Source organism: Mesoplodon bidens (assembly GCF_964165515.1).
Source record: "Mesoplodon bidens genome assembly, chromosome: 15".
NCBI lineage: Eukaryota > Metazoa > Chordata > Mammalia > Artiodactyla > Ziphiidae > Mesoplodon > Mesoplodon bidens.
Window position 1 is genome coordinate 6,035,837 of NC_138171.1, and position 18,222 is coordinate 6,054,058.

The 18,222-nt window shown below is 51.9% G+C and overlaps 1 protein-coding gene across 1 annotated transcript in view; it reads left to right on the plus strand.

The window, feature by feature from the left end:
* The first annotated feature begins 2,472 nt into the window (after positions 1-2,472).
* The window catches only part of BMP7 (bone morphogenetic protein 7), a 90,505-nt gene continuing 74,755 nt past the window's right edge, over positions 2,473-18,222 (plus strand). The window contains exon 1 of the mRNA XM_081257177.1: positions 2,473-3,410. Coding sequence (XP_081113303.1) covers positions 2,993-3,410 — 418 coding nt within the window. The 5' untranslated portion in view covers positions 2,473-2,992. The remainder of the gene's footprint in view (positions 3,411-18,222) is intronic.

The following is an 18,222-nucleotide window of genomic DNA, read 5'->3' on the forward strand; positions in this document are numbered from 1 at the left end:
CCAGGGCTCTCCCCCTCGACCCTCCTGCGCGCCCCGCTTGGCCTGGCTCCAGCAGATGAGCGTACTGCATCCTGCCTGAGAGAACCGATGGCTGAGCATGGCCTCCCCTCCCACCCCTAAACCATGTATCAGCTTCCCGCTTTGTCTCCCCTGGCCTGAAAGCCAGCTTCGTGGTGGAGGCCACTGGGTGAGCTCACTCTCTCCTGTCCCCTCCAGCCCAGCACTGTGCTGGCACTGGGATGGGCCACATAATTTGCAGGGCCCAGTGCAAAATGAAAGCGGGGACCCTTTATTCGTAGATCATGAAGAGCTGCAATGTGGCAATAGCAGAGCATTAAGCCAGGTGTGAGCGTGGGGGCCTGGGCACCTACCGGGTCACATGCCCGTGGAGCCCACCCTGCGTGACACCCAGGAAGTGCTCAACAAACCTTTGTTGAAGGAAGGCGTCAGTGGAAGAAGGCAGGTGGAGGGGGCTTTCACAGTGCCTTGATTGACAGGTGGGCAGAGGCCCAGCCCTGGGCCAGGGGGCCCAGGACCTGCTCCACCTCACAGCCTGGAGCCTGTGTAACAGGGCCAGGATGTGATTGAAATGGCTAGGACCCACAGCCTTGCATTTCTCTTCTCCTCACCTGGCCTCTGGCCTCTCCTGTCTCCACCCATGTGGACCCTCAGGCTGCCATCTTGTCCAGAAGCCCCCAAAAGGCTGCATGGCAGAACCACCTATGCTGCAGAAAACTCCAGAAGATCAGGTTCCTCTTTACCAGCCCTGGAGCTTCTGCCTCCCCCAAGTGAGGCTTAGCCAGACCCCTCCCCCCAAAGGACACCCCTGTGCCCAAAGTCAGCCCTTCACCCTTTATCCCAAAGTCCCTCTGGTCACCCTTCATCTAGCCCATCATCTGGCAACCACTGGTTTGTGAGTTTGCCTCCTTGGGGCAGGAAAGGGAGGAGGCAAGATTGAACTTGATCATGGTCCTCACTGCCACTCTTGAGTCAAGTGTTATTTTGCTCCCAGTTTTACAATGAAACGGAGGCTCTGAAGAGCAGTAGTTTACTCAAGGTCCCATAGCAGGTTCTGAGTTGTTTGGGGCGCCTGTGTGCCATGCCCAGTGTGAGCTGGGCCCCAAGTGGGCAGCTCAGTGTCATTCGTGGGATGAATGAATGAGGGGAGGGAAGAAAGGAGGCCAGGAGCATCTGGTGAGGTCTCAGGCACAGACACTCAGAGGTGAACTGGATGCAAGGCCAGCTGTGCGCTCCTCAGGTGTGGCCAGGCAGGGGCTGGTGGAGAAGGTCAGACAGTGACCGGGGGACTTCCCTGATGGTCCAGTGGGTAAGACTCCACGCTCCCAGTGCAGGGGGCCCGGGTTTGATCCCTGATCAGAGAACTAGATTCCGCATCTGCGTGCATACTGCAACTGAGAATCCGCATGCTGCAACTAAGAGTTCGCATGCCGCAACTAAGAAGTCTGCACACCACAACTAAAGATCCCGCGTGCTGCGACTAAGACCTGGCGCAACCAAAATAAATAGATAAATTTAAAAATAAATAAATATTTTTTTAAAAAAGGCAGTGCCAGGCTGGGATATCTGGTCTCAGGCTGAGGAGTGGTTGGGCCCCCAAGGAAGGGAGGTAGGGAGGAATTCTCCAGCTCACACAATTTCAGTCATTCAACAAATAATGACTGTGCAGCCACAGTGGCTACCAGGCCCTGGGCTCAAGGACATCTGAGGGAGTCCCACCTCAGCCCCCAGGGAGCTCTGTTTCCAGTGGGAAGGCAAGGCAACGAAGAAGGCACGAATAACTGAGTAATTCCAGACGGTGGGAGGAGGAGTTAAGGAAAATAGAACAGGTGTGCACGGGGATGAGGAGGGGAAGGGACCTAATCTCCGATGGTCTGGGATGAAGTGGCACCTGAGTGGCACCTGGAGGTGGAGGCTTGGCCAGATGGCAGGGGTGGGGAGGGAGACTGGGAGGGGAGACAGCTCCAGGCAGAAGGGCTGGCAAGTGCAGGAACAGGCTGGCCACAAGTTCGGGGAGGGATCCGCGTGTCTGGAGTAAGGGGGGGGGGCAAAAGGCGAGAGGGGCTCGGGTGCCACCTCCGCCAGGAAGCCTTCTCGTGTCGCCGCGCTTCCTCCACACTCCCCCAGCTTGTTCTACCGCAGCGCAAATCCCATGGGTGCCGCTCAGGCCTCCTTCCCTGTCCGGACTACGAGTGCGGAGAAAGCAGGGCCGGCTCGGATTCCTCTCTCCGCATCCCCGCGGCGCCCGGCCCGGCGCTGGGCACCCTGTGGGCACTGGGTAAATATTTGCAGAGCGCACTAGAAGGAATGAATGAACCCATTGGGCGCCGCTGGGGGGAGGGCGGGGCCGAGGGCAGGTGGGAGGCCGCCGACGCGGGAGGGGCCCTCGGAAGCCCGTCCTCCTCCTCCCCCTCCCCCTCCTCCTCCCAGGCCCCAGCGCGTACCACTCTGGGGCTCCCGAGGCGGCCTCTCGTGCGATCAAGGGCGCGCAGGGCTGGGAGAGCGACCTGGGGCCCTTCTTCTGGGCGCCGGAGTTCGGAAGAGGGTGGGTCCCCGCCGCCCCAGAGCAAGAGCGCGAGAGGAGCCGAAGGAAGGAGCGCCCGCTCTCCCGCCGCCTCGCTGCCACCCCGGCGCTCGCTCTCCCGGCTCCTAGGTTTGCTGGCGAGCTGCTCCTCCCACCCGCGCCCGCCTCTTTGCTCGCGCTCTCGCTCGCTCGAGCCGGTTTCCGAGCCCCGCGGTGCGCCCGGACGAGTGCGGGGCGAGGGGCCCCGGGACCAGCGCCGAGCCGGGGGCGGGGGTCCGGGCAGAGCGCAGCCGGCCGGGGAGGGGCCATGTCCGGCGCGGGCGCAGAGGGGCCCGTCTACAGCAAGTGACCGAGCGGCGTGGACGGCCGCCTGCCCCGCTCCGTCACCTGGGGCGGCGCGGGCCCCGGTGCCGGGTGCCCGGAGCCCGGGTCGCGCGTAGAGCCGGCGCGATGCACGTGCGCTCGCTGCGCGCCGCGGCGCCCCACAGCTTCGTGGCGCTCTGGGCGCCCCTGTTCCTGCTGCGCTCCGCCCTGGCCGACTTCAGCCTGGACAACGAGGTGCACTCAAGCTTCATCCACCGGCGCCTCCGCAGCCAGGAGCGGCGGGAGATGCAGCGCGAGATCCTCTCCATCTTGGGCTTGCCCCATCGCCCGCGTCCCCACCTCCAGGGCAAGCACAACTCGGCGCCCATGTTCATGCTGGACCTGTACAATGCCATGGCGGTGGAGGAGGGCGGCGGGCCCGACGGCCAGGGCTTCTCCTACCCCTACAAGGCCGTCTTCAGTACCCAAGGCCCCCCTCTGGCCAGCCTGCAAGACAGCCACTTTCTCACCGACGCCGACATGGTCATGAGCTTCGTCAACCTCGGTGAGTGAAGGAGGGAGGGAGGGGTGCGCGTCTTGGCCAGGAGTCGCTTTGGGACAGGGAGGGCGCCGCTTCTTACATCCAGCCCGCCCATCTTTCCACTCCCGGTAGTTTTCAAAACGGCAGTGCCTGGCCGAGGGTCTCCCACCCGCCTGCCTTAGTGGACCCCAAGCTGCGCGCGCCCCAGGTAGGGCGAGCCGGGCTCATCTGGCCTGTGGGAGTTCGGGGGAAGTAAGGACCGGTCTGAAGCCCTCTCTGGGTTAAGTCGGCGACTGCACCTCTGGGGCGGGAGGCGCCGGGCGGGCCGCGGCTCAGTTCAAAGCGCGGGGCTCGGTCATGTGAGCTGTGCCCGTACGGCTGGGCCCGCGCTACCTGGATTTAAAGGGCCCTGCTCCGCGAAGCTGACTTCCCGCCCTTTCTGAGCCCCTCTCTGCCCTGCCTGGCCCTGGCATCGCGGGCGTTGCACTCCCTTCCCCGCCCTGGCAAGCCCTACCTGTCCCCTCGCGGTGCGCCCGCCGTAGCGTGCTGCGCGCCCCGAGCGCCTCGGGGCTCCTTTCCTGACCACTGGGCGCCCCTCTCCCTCTCAGCTTTCCTGGCTGGAGCTGGGGAAAAAACGTTGCCATTGCGACCTTTCTATTTTAAATATTTAATGATAGGTCCCGGACTGGCAGAATCCATTTTCAGCGTTTATCACGTGTGGCGCGCAAACCACGGCTTCTGGCTATTGGGTGGCGAGGGATCTCCCAGCAGACGCCGCCGGGGGAGGCTAGGGGACCCGGCTTCCGACTGGAGCCGCGACGGCCCCGGGGATCGGAGGCTGGCGCTGCGGCGGGGGTGGTGCTCTCGCTCCATCTGTGCACATTCACCAGACTTGCTCAGACTAACCCCCGACTGCGCGCTATAGGGCTCATGATCAAATATTTGGTTTCTGAGATAACACGCCCCGATAGCGCTGTTTCCCGAGCCGCTTTCATTCTACAAGTGTCACTTGCTGCGAAAATACGAACGAAGTCAAGACAGCCAACTCACGCCCACCGGCGCTGTGTCAACAGGGAAATAATGATCCTGAAGCCCCCCGCGGGGCACCTGGGGCGTGGATGGAGGGCGCCGGGAAGCGCGGCTCAACCTTAATGCTTCCCGCGCTAGATAAGGTCCCTGGAGTCCCCGGGACTCCATTGTCTGTCCTTAATAATAGCCCAAAATCAAATAGTGAAACGAGCTTCAGCGAGCAAGGGGTGGGAGGTTTAGATGCCAGAATGACTTCAAGAAAGTTTAAATTATACTAGGCAGCCTGTTAGAATGAGACAGCTCCATACGTCCTGATTTAGAACAATCTCCAAGATGTATGGGGTGGAAAAAAGCAAGGTGCAGATCAGTGAGGTTACATACGTGCCTGTATATCATGCTCTCCCACTGGAGGAAGACGCCGTGGATTGGAAATAGATTTTATGGGGGAGGGCCGAACTGGGGCTGGGGCCTTAGGGATTTGGGAGCTGCGGCCTGATTTGTCATTGTCTGCAGTTTGGTGTATGATTTTTTTTTCAATGTGTATTTGTGACCTCTACTAGAAGCTAAAGAAAAACCCCAAATACGTACATACAAATAAATTAATTAAAGCAGAGCTCTGTATCCACCCTGAAGCCAGGGGTTAACCAGGGCCCTTTCTCTGGCTGGGGATTTATGGTATCTTCTGTTCTGTTGGATACCTGTGACTCCCAGTGAATGCCAGCAGGTCCCAGTGGCGGCCTTCAGAGCCTGGCTGAGGTCATTAAAGAGGTATTTGTAAGCCCTGCTTCTGTGGAGGGCTCTGCAAATGCAGTGCAGAAAGCACCCTGCTGCTTATGGACCAACGGCGTGGCCAGACACGGGCTCCTCCCATGCCAGAAAAGGACCAGGTTGCCAACTGGGCACCTCTGGGAAACTTGGGGCAGGGCTGTTTGCTGCCCCTTGGTAGGGGGGAGCAAGCTGGGACTTGTTTGGGAAGACCACAGCTGGGTGGTTTTCCTCCTCTGGCTGTACACACACCTTTCAACCCCGTTAGTCCCATTTCTTTCATCTTGAAAGGACAAAGACCGGCTTGTCTGAGCCTCTTAATCAGTCAGGCTGGCTTTGGGCTTTGTGGGACAGTCCTGACTTTCTCAGGTCTTGCTTTCTGGAGCATCACTCCAAATTAGATGGCAGAGTGGCTTTTAACAGAGTGCACTGACCTTGTTTTCTTTCTTTCTCAGTCCCTAAAACTTTCTCGGTGATTAGTTGGGTGAAGACCTGGACCGCAGTTGAGCAAGAATCTTCCTGTAGATGTTTCTAAGGTTGCCCTTTAATTTCTGCTCGGCAGCAGCATGGGAATAAACCGCCTGTCCCTTCCGTTTTGTGGGGTTCTGGGATTTTTGCCACAGGAGGGGCTGGGGGGTAACAGTGGGGTTGGAGGGGGCATGTAGGAGACCTGCTTGCAAGCTGAGAAAAAGCACACGATTTTTCCTTGGATTGCAGATCATACTGACCTGTAACATACAAAGTTTTCTAAAGATGCGTTTAGTCTCACACTTTACCAAGAGTGAGAGAAACGTCGTTTGTTCACATGCAGCGATTACTTGTTACCTTGCAGGGGACCTGGGGGAGACCTTGAAGGGAGACTGACTTTCTCCACCACCCTCTCCTCCCCTCAAAGCCCCCTCCTCCTTCCACCACCCCCTCCTCCCTCATTGCATACCGCTGCTGTCCTGCAGTGCTCTGGGGGACTTCGGCCTGAAGTCTGAAGGCTTTTGCAGAGCTGGTGCGTTTATTCTTCCGTCTGCAGCCAAACTGGTTTTTGTTCCTCTAAGTCGTTCTCCTCAGAATTCAAGCTTTTGGCCAGGCTGAGTGGGATCTAAACTAGAGAGGGAACTAGAGGAGAATTTATGACAAAACCAGGTGCTGAGAATGAGGACCTCAGACCGCACCTTGTGACAAAGACCAGCCTGTACAATAAAGCCCCTGTAATGCTAGCTGAGCTGCCGGAGGGAGACTTACATCTTCCCAGGCTGGGCCTCTTAAGTTCAATGGCGAGATTTGTAAACTGGTTTGGATTAACAAGCCCCCAACTCCTCTGTGCCGACTTAAGTTTGGAATTCAAAACAGGCCACCCTCTCTTCAACTGTCCCCAGGCAATGTGAGTTCTGCAGACTGAATCCCCAAGATAGCTGCCCTCCCCTCTTTGTTTCTTTGGAGAAATCCAGCAGCTCCTTTTGGGATCTTCTAAAGAAGCCCCTGGCACTGGGGGTGTGCGATACACATTTATCTCTGGTCCAGGTTCCGAAGGCACCAAATTTGTTTAATCTTTGAAGCTAAATTAAAAAAAGGGGAAGTGGGAAACCTATCCTTATTGGGTTCAGTGTCTAAAAGTGGCTTTTGTTAATGTAGCCGAGGAGTGGGGAGAAAGCCGTTCAGGTTTACTTTTATTTTATACCATCTGGCGATCCTTTTTGTTGACAAGTGTTTGGCATTAAGATCTCTCCTCTTGCCCCTTCAGAACAGGCCCTACCACTGTAGAGTATTAGAAAAAGATTCTGTTACAGTTTAAAAATTTCCTTCAGGGAGTGCTTGCCGGGGGAGCACAGGCTGCAGGCGCTCGCAGCTGTAACCTGGCTTGTGTTAAAATTTGGAAGGGGCTGCCCCACATTCCAGCACTGGAGTGCCGGCCCTCACTGGTGAGCAGCCAGAGGTTAATATAGATGTCACACAGCCTTCCCTCCTTCTTTCTTTCTTTCTCTCTTTCTGCAGAGTGTCTTCGCTCTAGGAGTGCACCAACAGCTGTGTTTTTAGTAACCCTTTCAACATCGCTTCTTTTAAACCTCATTTTCCTGCTTATATAAATCAAAGATCTTCTCCCCTCTCCCCCCAAGGATATATGTGACCCAGGTTTGAACTTTGGGGGGGTCTTTGTATTTCCCTTCTGGAATCAGAGCAGGTTAAGGCCGAAGCCTGGATGCCAGCTCGCGTGGCCAGTTTTGGTGTTTATTCCAGAGTTGTCACTTGGTTGTGGGGCGGCCCTTGAAGGGGTAAGGAGGGAGGAGGCCTAGGGAAGCGAAGTGGGGGGGCTTCTCTGAACGCACAGAGAGAGGAAACAGCTTCTGAGATGCAGCTCCTGCGAGCTTCGGGTCCGGGTCGGGGCCTTCCGTAGCGTCGTAGCCTGTCAAGCCTCTGCCGGGATAAACACAGCTGGCCCGCGAACCCTTGACCACCAGCGTGCCTGCGATGTGAGCGAATATCACATGTCCACTGAGCTCGGAGATGATGATGACTTCATTCCAGGGAGAGCCTCATCTGAGTTGATTGATCACCCCTATCACTTTAATATCTTTTTTTTCCCCCTATTGGGTAAGGTCATATTTGGCCCATTGCAAGAATCAGAGTGTCCTAACACTCCCCCAGTCTCCACCCTTCCCCAGCCTGCCCATCCATTTCACCAGCTGACTATTTTGAATGGAGAGCCCTTTGCACCAAGTGGCTGGCCACGTTCATTCTTTGGCGATCACTCTTCAGACCTAGCTGGGGGCTGTCGGCACGGCTGCTTTTTGGCCGGCCTCTGCTTTAATGCACTCTGGCAGTGTCACCGGGGTTAGGGCACAGGCAGGGATGTGTGGGACCTGTCACGTTATTGTCAGAAGGAATGCACGGATTAGCCTGTAAAACGTGGCGGTGGGAGAGCGCTGCAGCTGTGTACACTTATTATAAAAGATTTAAGTCCCACTGGTAAAATCAATACGTTGAATTGCATGACCCTCTGCTTTTAATTAGTTTAAGTCCAATGCGCCGGTGCCATTTTGCCTCCTCTCGCCTTCGTGGGGTGAGGAAACACCAATATTTACATAGAAACTGTTAAGTTGTGGTAAAAATGATAACACATTTAGCTTTGCACACCCAAAGTGCTCCGACTTGATGGATCCCGGATCAATGTGGAGTCGTGGGGTGATGTCACCTGGGCGAGGGGGCAGGGTGGCCACATCAGTGATGTTTGTCGCCTGGACCCAGGATGTGGCCGCAGGTGCCTGTACCGGTGGGTGCAGTGCGTGAAGAGGCTGGTCTTTCAAGAAACTAGCCGACTCTGTCTTTGCAAGCCAGATATGTTGCGATTCACCCCCATGATGTAAAGTCTTTTAAGTGTTCTTACAGAATTGTGAAGCGAAGCGGCAGTTGCCTTTCTGGTTGTTTTGCGTCTGTTCTCCCAGCCTGCTGGGTCCTTTGTACTGGGCAGCTCAAGGCACAGTACTTTATTTATTCCAGAGCTTCAGATGCTTTTCTTTCCAATTCCTGAAACAGTTTATAGAGGAAGGGGGGTGCTTTCACTGCAAATGATCCCATGTACAACCACAGCTATTATGTGAACCGTTCGGTATTAGCTGTGTGTTCAGCTGCACTTGAAATCTGGGTTTTGCAGCAAATGGCATTTGACAAATAATATTTGACAAAAAATGTGACTTGGTATTTCTTAATATGGAACAGATATTTCCCAGTTAACCTTCTGCGGGGAAAAATTGCTCTAACCCGATGTGAAATGGCCGTGCCGATGAATACCAGGGCTGCCGCTGTGTGATTCCCCCGCTCTCCGAAGTGGAGTGTTTATGATTTGGGGGCATATTAGCAGTGCATGAAGCTTGACACTTACTTATGTGAAACTCAGAGTAGCATGTGCGATGCCGTCCTTTCAACATTTGTGTCGGGAGGCATTGCTGGGAGCCGAGAAAAGCCTTTGCTGATCCGCGTGGAGTGGATTGAATTAATGACAACTCCAAGAGCACCAGTTTTAGGGTAAATTGCTTTATTGTTTTGGAGCCAGGGTGCTTATAATCCGGTTCCTGTACAAACATGTTTAACGTGTGTTAATGCATTTGCAAACCAGGGCCTCTCAGCACAACCCTGCTTTTCATTAATTGATGTCGGTAGCATGGTACAGTATTTCAAAGAGCTGGCCAAGTATAAACTGTGTTTCCAATTTCCTTCCTTTCCTGTGTTTGGAATGCCAATGTTAATTTGTTCCCATGCAGGAGCAGGGGCTGCCAACTGCGGCTTTCTATAAAGGGCTTCACGGTGAAGGCTTCCAGCCCTCGCTGATGCTTGGGGCTGCCTGGCCAAGTTTCCTGACACTTTGCAGCTAATTCTGGGTGATATATGGAGTGGGGGGTTGGGGGGCTTCACTGCCGTGTAACGGAAGTTCTCGGTGACAGCAGAGGGTGTGACTTGGCAAGAGAGAACAGAATGGCATCCACACTGATTCTCTTTAGACACAGCTTCAGCCCATGTGTCTGTTTCCACTATGGTTGCCTATTAGCTGTGTGACCTTGAGCAAGTTACTTAACGTCTCTGAGTTTGTTTCTTCGTTTTAGAAATCTGGTTAAGTATCCCCTCCTCCACAGACCCTCACGAAGACAAAATCATATCTCTCGTGGGTAGAGTCGGGCACCAAGTAGGTGCACAATAAATGGTAAAACTTGCTTGTATTTTGATGGCCAGATCACTATTCACTTTGGTATAAGAGTCCAAATTTCCATTTTTAAGTACTTGATCTTAAAGTACCAAGATTAAGCCACCCATGTCGTTTTAGAGATGTGAAGAAAATGGCCCCAAAGATGTATATCTTTGTATATATGTGTATCCCTCCCCCCCCACCCAACGACACATGCATTTTCCTCCTCTTCAGAGATCAGTGAAATTTGAGCACACCGAACTTGTTTGAGGATAAGTAGAGTCTAATGCTGACTTTCTCTCGATTTTAAGCATCTATGGCTATTTTAAAACTTTCCTACTAGGGAACCTAAAACTCGTATGAAGGGTGTACAGGAACTGTCTACTATCCTTGCAACTTCTCTCTGAATCGAAAATTATTCCAAAATAAAAACTTTTAATTTCAAAAACTCGCATTACTGACATATCTCTTCCCACCCCTTCCTGGAAGGTGGTCAAAGTACAAATTGTCTTTTCCTTCAAGGGAGTGACAAGCCCAAAGCATTCATTAACAGACCAGCACAACTTCCCCACTTTTTATGGGAGCAGGTGCAAGACTGCCCCCCCCCCACCCCTGCTCTCCCAGCTGGGTTTGGGATAACAAAGTCCCAAGTGGATTCAGTGCCTTTAGAAGCCTCTGGAGACCAGAGGATGGTGAAGGTCTCCGGGGCCTGAGTCTCGGGGTGGGCTTTCTCACACAAGGTTCCCCATAAATTCTCTTCAGCTCTTTCTGTACCGTTAGAAAACTCTGACTTAGCGAGTATTAAGGTTCCCACATCTTTGAGGTCACGTGTTATTCATTCACATCTTTATCTCCCAGAGTAGCTTTGAAGTTTCACTCTTTTGTTGTCTGGCTTAATTAAATTTGGCTGTGAATAAAAACCTGCACAGTTTCCAAAATTGCGGACTTGCATGTTTTTAAACACTGGAGTTAGGCCTGTACCGTCTTGTAATGCCAGCCTCTCTCTTGCCTTCATGTAGTTTGAAGAAAAAAAAAGAATCCAAGCGGTTAGCATGACCATCCACCTAGAATGGTCCCAGTGCTCATCTGCCCGGCAATTTAACAATGCACTCACAGGCAGGCGGGTTATTCTGTGGTTTCGATGGCTTGTGTTTTGGCCTTTGATAAAGGACTTTTTCTTGACTATTTTCTCAGACATTCTCCCCGTCCCGTTCTAGCACTGCCTTGCAGAATTCTCATGGCACAGAAGGTACTCAGACATTGGCAGCTTGCGTGCGTGAAAGGGGTGAGGATGTTACACGGCATCGTCTTCAAGTGTTTTTTGTTTTGTTTTTGTTCTGTTTTGTTTTGTTATTTTGCGGTACGTGGGCCTCTCACTGTTGTGGCCTCCCCCATTGCGGAGCACAGGCTCCGGACGCGCAGGCTCGGCGGCCATGGCTCACGGGCCCAGCCGCTCCGAGGCATGTGGGATCTTCCTGGACGGGGGCACGAACCCGTGTCCCCTGCATCGGCAGGCGGACTCTCAACCACTGCGCCACCAGGGAAGCCCCTTCAAGTGTTTTTTGATCTTGCATCCCTGCTAGGAAATCTTTGAGTACGCACCCTAAACAGAAATAGATCGTAGAACTACTCCTGTTTTAGGATGGTGTGCACTTTATAAAACAAAGACTAAAATAGAAATTTAAGTAGGAGGCACTAAAGATAAAAAAATACAAAATTCTAATGTTCATTAATACACATTTTAACTCATGCATCATTAGTAATTAATGCAAAGATTATAAGTTTAATTCATTAGCAAGACAAATGTAATTTTGCTATCCCTAAGATTTTCAGTGTGATGGAATTTGATCTTTCACAGCTCATGGTTCAACAGTTTGGGGTCAGCAAGCTAAAGGTCTGGTCCTAAATTCTGATTATTTTGATCCTTCGTCTAGTCAGCATCAAGAGTTCACAAAGAACCCCACAATCTCGGTAGCTTGAAACCACAGAGCTTTTTTGTTGTTTTGTTATGGCTGCATCGTGGGTTGGCAGGGGGCTCTGCACATTGGCCGGGCGGGAGGGTGTTCAGATCTCCAGGCCGATGGAGCTGCCGCCCTCTTGAATGTCACCAGTTATGGTCCCAAAGGGAAAGACAGTGTGGCTTGTGCACGGGCTTTTCATCTTTCCAGCAGGAAGCTACACGGGCGCTTCTGCCTGCACTTCATTGGTCACAGCCTATCACATGGTCAGACCTGACCCAAGGTGGCAGGAGATGACAGACAGTCCCACCCCAAGCTTGGAAAGGGGAGCACCAGAAAGAGCCTGGGAAGTGGCAGTCGTGACGACCACACTGTCGTTGGCAAAGGCTCTCTCACCAGGTAAAACGATGGAAATAGAACAGGTGAATTGTTGGCTGCATTACTGAAAACAAGGTCTGTGTTTTTCAATCTCATCCATCAGTTATGCAGAGATGTTTGTTGAAGCTCAGCCAGTAAATGCCCATCTTCCCTGACGTCCATCAGGTCTTGAAATTCACTTAGGTGCGATTATAATATTTCCCGCCCCATGTCCCAGTGGATCCCTCTTGCCTCCCCTAAGTGCTTGCACCCCGTTTTGGAGACCAGTGTTTCTAGAATCTTCCTGATCACTGAGGTATTCACGTGGTTCAACAAGAATAACCACTTCTCTCCATTGCCACTTGTAAAATGACTCGCCTCTTTAGGACTTGTCTTTCAGCAAAAGCACACGTCAGCTGCACTCGGGTTCACTACCCAGAGAATTAAGGAGCCTGACTCTGGTCCCAGCTCAAGAGGCTCTTGCCCTCGCCGGTGTGTTTGTCTGGGCTGTGCAGGTGACTGTCTTGTCATGAAGTCTTGCTTTCTCTTCCTGGGCTTCAGAGGCACTTCCTCGTCCAGGCAGGATCTTGCAAGGCTGAACCTAGAAACTGAATTCAGAGACTCCTTCATTATCTAAATGCATCACTGAAGTAAATCACAGTGATAACGTGGGAGGGTTGTGATCTTTCTGTAGCACTAATGGATTTATAACAGCCTCCCTTATCAGGCTCCTTATTTAATTCTCTCAGGTTCTGCAAAGCAAGTCGTATCATTCCCATTTTAAAGAGGAAGAGACTGAAGGGCCCCGAACTTGCAGAGCTAGGAAGCGGTGGGGTTGGCATTTGAAACCAGGTTTGCTGAATGTAAACCCATTCACTCTTCCTCCTGGCCCCGTGGAGGTGCGTGAATGGGGGAGACGGGGCACAAGGGCAGTGGTGATGAGACCACCAGAACAGCCTCCAAGCCCTTGACCTTGACCTTGTGGTTCTGTGCTCTGAAGAGGAAGACAAAGGTAAGCCGCTCACGCCTTCCCCTTCATTATCCTTCCTGCTTGTGGAGACTCCCCTCTGCTCTGTCTCTGTGGCTTAAGAATTATCGACGGGCAAAGGGCCCCGAGTGCCCATGTACTGGGGCTCCTGCAGGCACCCCACACCCACTTGATGGGAAAATTCCAGAGGCAGCTAGGGACTGGTATTTTAATAGCGATACCTCAAGACGCTGTATCGAAAAGATCATGGAGGTGGTTTTTACCATATGTACTGGAATAAATATTGCATATTGTTTGTAATAGCATCAAGTCACCACCAGCCTAAATGTCCATGAGCAGGGGATTGGAGAAATAAATTTGTAATAAATTTATTTATAAAGGTGTAAGAAACCAGAAGGGGATGCAAGAATTTCTTTTTTATGTATCAACTTAGACTCAAACAGAATGTCAAGAGGGAGAAAGCCAGTTGTAGGAGGATGTTTAGGGTGTAAGCGTTTGTCGTTGTGTCAAAACAGACACACACAAGAGCACCAGATAATACTGTGTATCGTTTGTGGGCTCATATATGTGTGGTAACACTATAGAAACACGGCGGTAAGACTCACACCAACCGCCTTTGGGGAGGGAGGCAACGGATGGGATTGGGGAGAAATTTTAAATAAATTCCAACTGTTCTGGTCAAGTTTCCTTTATTTTAATAATAAGAAACCATTCGGAAGTGCAGTGTGATATCCTGGACTGGATCTTGGAACAGGACAAGGGCAATAGTGGAAAAACTGGTGCAATCTGAAAAAAATCAGGAGTCTGGTTAACAGTAACCCATCGATATTAAATTCTTATTTTTGACACGTGTCCCACGGTTATGGAAGATGTGAACCTTGGGGGAAGCTGGGTGAGGGTCCACGGGAACTTTATACTGTCTTTGCAACTCTTCTATAAAGTTATTCTAAAATAAAAAGTTTATGGGAAAAACAGGAAGCAACCGTGATATTAACTCCTGCAAATTCTTAGTTGTGGGTACCTGGATATTAGTTACATTTTCCTCTGCATTCTTCTTTGTAATTACATTTTTCCAAGCACCAATGAATCAGAAATCTCTCCTACTGGAGACAAGAGAGTCTTGGCCGGAAGCTCAGCCCTGAGGTGGCTCTTGGTGGTGTGGCCCCAGGGAGCCCGTCTTAGAGTGTATTCAGGGTATCACGCCCCAAAGGCCAATAACTCATCAATCCACAGACCCACTAACATGACGGGGCCTCAGCCAGCAAATGAAAACCCCACGCGGCAGTGTCCCGAGACCTTTAAAACTCTCCCTGCCTCGGTTCACGAGATACCCCATGTAAGGCAGTCCTCCGTTTATAAGCAAGAAAGAGAGGGTAGGGGGTCGTTTTAGGTCTTTCTGTTTTCCTCTTGGCCCTGAACTTTGTGAAATGTCCCCCCACCCTCTTCCCCCTTCTCAGGTTCCATTTTCTGACTCACTTGACCTAACATTTGTTGAGGGAGAAGCCCTTAAAAATGGCAGTGGGGCCTCAGAACCTTCCAGGGCTAGTAAACATTTATAGGGTAGAGGCACTCGTTGGTCATTTCCTTTAGGAGGAAACAGTAAATGAAGCCACTTGCCTTATACCTGCTCAAACCCGGAGCTCCTAATTGTCTTAATATTCCGGGGGTGGGGGGAGGGTGCGGGGGGATGGGAGAGGAGATCCAGAAACCTCTGGGTCTCATGTGCCTCAAACACCCTAGGAACTTGGAAGTGGCCTTTTCAGGTAGGTGTAGAGCAGGGTTTCCCACCTGCAGCACTGTTGACATTTTCAGCCCGACTCTTCTCTGCAGCGGGGGCATCCTGGCGCTGTAGAATGTTGAGGAGCATCCCTGAGCTCCACGCATGAGTGGCCAGGAGTGGCCTCCAGTTTGACAACCACAGTGTCTCCAGACATAGCCAGATGTGCCCTGAGGGGCAAAGGAGCCCCCGGTGGAGAACCACTGGTTTAGGGTAACTTTCCTCCAACTTGGAAATTGACTTGGGAGCCTTTGCTTCAAACCCGTTGGCCCATGGCCGTGAGCGGGGAAAGCGGCATTTTCGGATGGATGGATCTTTTTCCGGTTGAAAGGAAGACAGAGTGCAATCAAAACGTGAGCCCTCTCCTGGGGACCCAGCTCTGCCTGGATTTGAAACAGCCTGGACATGAAAAGGAGGTCAAATCTCTCAAGAGCAGGCATTGTCTCCCAGGAACCCAAATATTTTTACAGCACCTTTTGCCCGATGATACTAAAAACGTATTAAACACACACGTAGAACTGGTCTCTCTTTATTTCCCTCCGCCAGCTTCTCAGGAGGTAATAGGGCAGACCTCTCTCTTACCTTGTTCCCCTCCAGCAGGTAACTTGCCGCGGGGAGGGGCGGTGAGCAAGGAAGCTGCATTTTCCATTTCTCACAGCAGCTCAGAGCTACAATAAATAAAGCAGGGAGACCCGCTGATTTTTGTGCAGACTGTGAGCCAGAATGGCTTTTACATTTTTCAAAAAGGGTGATAAAAGAAGAATATTCCATGATGTGAAAATGAGATGAAATTCAGACTCCGGTGTCTATAAAGCTTCATCGGAACTCGTTTTGTTTGCGTCTTGTCTGTGGCTGCTCTCATGCTCCATCCACGGAGTTGAGTGGCTGCAGCAGGGACGGTGCGGTCTCCAAAGCCTAGAATATTTATTGTCTGGCCTGCTATAGAAGTTTGCTGACTCCTGCTTTAGACTGCCTGTACCCTCTACCTGGGGAAGGGTAAGTAGTAAAAAAGTCTGGGTTTTATCTGACGCCTCTGTCCACTGCAGACGTCCAGTGACACATAGACAACCCTCTCTCTTCCCGGATGTCGGAGGGCCTCCCCTGAGTTTGAACAAACTCTTAGTTAAACAGATTGCACCTCTGAAGACTTCCTGGCATCTTTCATGTGGGTCGTGCATCACAAATTCCCACCAAAGTGATCAGGTAGACTGCACAGCTTTTCCTAAATTTACTTCATCCCAGCAGCCCCGTCCCATGTTCTCTTTTTAAAAAAATTGTCCTAAAACATCTCAGGTGGTAGTTAAGACTGGCTCTGGGGTCGGACCTGAGTCTAAATCCCATCTCTGCTACTTGTTAGCTCTGTGACCTTGGGCAGGTTATGAAACTCTGGGTCCCCATTTCCTCCTCTGGGTTCGTGTTGGCGCCTGCCCCCTGGGCTGCTGTGAGGATCCGTCCCCCCCGCGGTGGCGGGAGAAGAGCTGAGCGTGGTGCCCACGTGGCAGCTGGTGCCCCATATGTAACGTTAGTGGCCGGCAGCAATGCTGTCACTTGCCTGGCCCAAACTCGGACCCCTCTGGGGGTGGCCTGCCTGTGCAGGTCCTCCGTGCACTCCCCCTGGCATGTAGGGCAGTGGGATGCACCGCCTGGCACCTTCTGGGGATGGGAGCGGCGTGGGCACGTGTCCCACCAACTGAGCGCTGTGGGATTTGGGTCAGGGTGGTCCTCCCTTAGCCAGGATGCCCCGTGATGAAGCTGGAAGCTGGCCTCTGTTGACTGGGCACGAGGCAAACCAGGAAGCTGGTTTTGTTATTATGAGTCCTGTTATACTAGAAAGTTACCTCTTGCTGACTATAATCTGTGTTTATCCATGCAGAGGTTTAAGGAAACTCCAGATCCTCAGGACTAGCCCTCCGTATGTCCGCCAGCTTAGGGCACAGACAACCCCTCAGATTTAGACACTTGTCTATAGGCTGGCCTACTCTTTAAGAAAATGAATAATAAAAATTTCACAGTAAAATTGTACCCTTTTCTCTCTCTCTCTCTTTTTTTTTTTTTCCTGAACTCTGTTTATGTCAGACTTAGTAGCATTTCCTGTGCCCGACATGTTTTGATATGGGCAACTGACCTCCACCTGAAGTGAGGACCCATCCATGCCGGTCATTCTTCAGATAGCACGATTCCCACATTTATTCTTATGTGTGAGGAAACTGGGGCTCAGGGGTGACAAGTCATTTGCCCAGCTTTGGGGACAGCAGGTCTGTCGGGCTTTGAGTCCCAGGTCACTGGTGTGTGACCTCATGCAGGTGACTGAGGGCGTTCAAGTGCTCTGGGACCCCACTTCTGTCTCAGTCAGCTTGGGCTCCCACAACAAAACACCATTTCCTGGGTAGCTGAAACATCAGACGTTTATTTCTCATAGTTTTGGAGGCCGGAAGTCCGAGATCAGGGCGCGTGCGTGGCTGGGTTCTGTTCTCTCTGGCTTGCAGACGGCTGCCCTCTTGCTGTGTCCTCACGTGATGGGGAGAGGGCTCAAGGCTCTTCCTCTTTTTATAAGGGCACTAATCCCATCCCTTCATGACCTCATCTACACCTGATCACCTCCCAAAGGCCCCACCTCCTAATACCATCCTGTTGGAGGTTAGGGTTCAACACATGAATTTGGGGGACCCAATTTAGTTCATAGCAGTTCCCCCCTCATATGGTGTGGCTTAGGGCCCAGGGCAGCTGGGATTAAATGGGATGATGGTAGCCATCTCTCAGTAAACAGGGGCTGCCCCTGGTACTGCCTCTGGAGCCCAGTCTGGCTGCAGAATCTCTTTTAGGTCCTTCTGTAAACATGGCTATGGCCTGATGTTCTGATTCGTCCTCACTGGGGGCGCCTGTAAGTTCCTCTCCAGGTCCAACTTGGGTCCTCACATTTAAGACCCTGCATTTTCCTAAGTAGCTTCACGTTTGAAAAATCGTATTTATATTATTTATTCAACTCCCATGATAGATTTTGACGAGGCCTGGACATTTTAAGAACAGTGTGATGCTGCATTTGCCCCTTTGTGGGGGCAGTGGGTCAGACAGAAATTGAGCAGAGTGAAAATTACCCTTGGAATCCCTTAGGAAGCTGCCATGTTGGAGATAGACACACTCTAAGTCCCTGCTGCTGGTTTTTCTTCCAGCATTGGGGTAGTTTGCCACTTCTTCCATGGCCCATGAGATGAAACAGTTGGCTTAAGTTTAGTGCCATATTATACCAAAATACCTTTAATATATATATATATATATATATATATATATATATA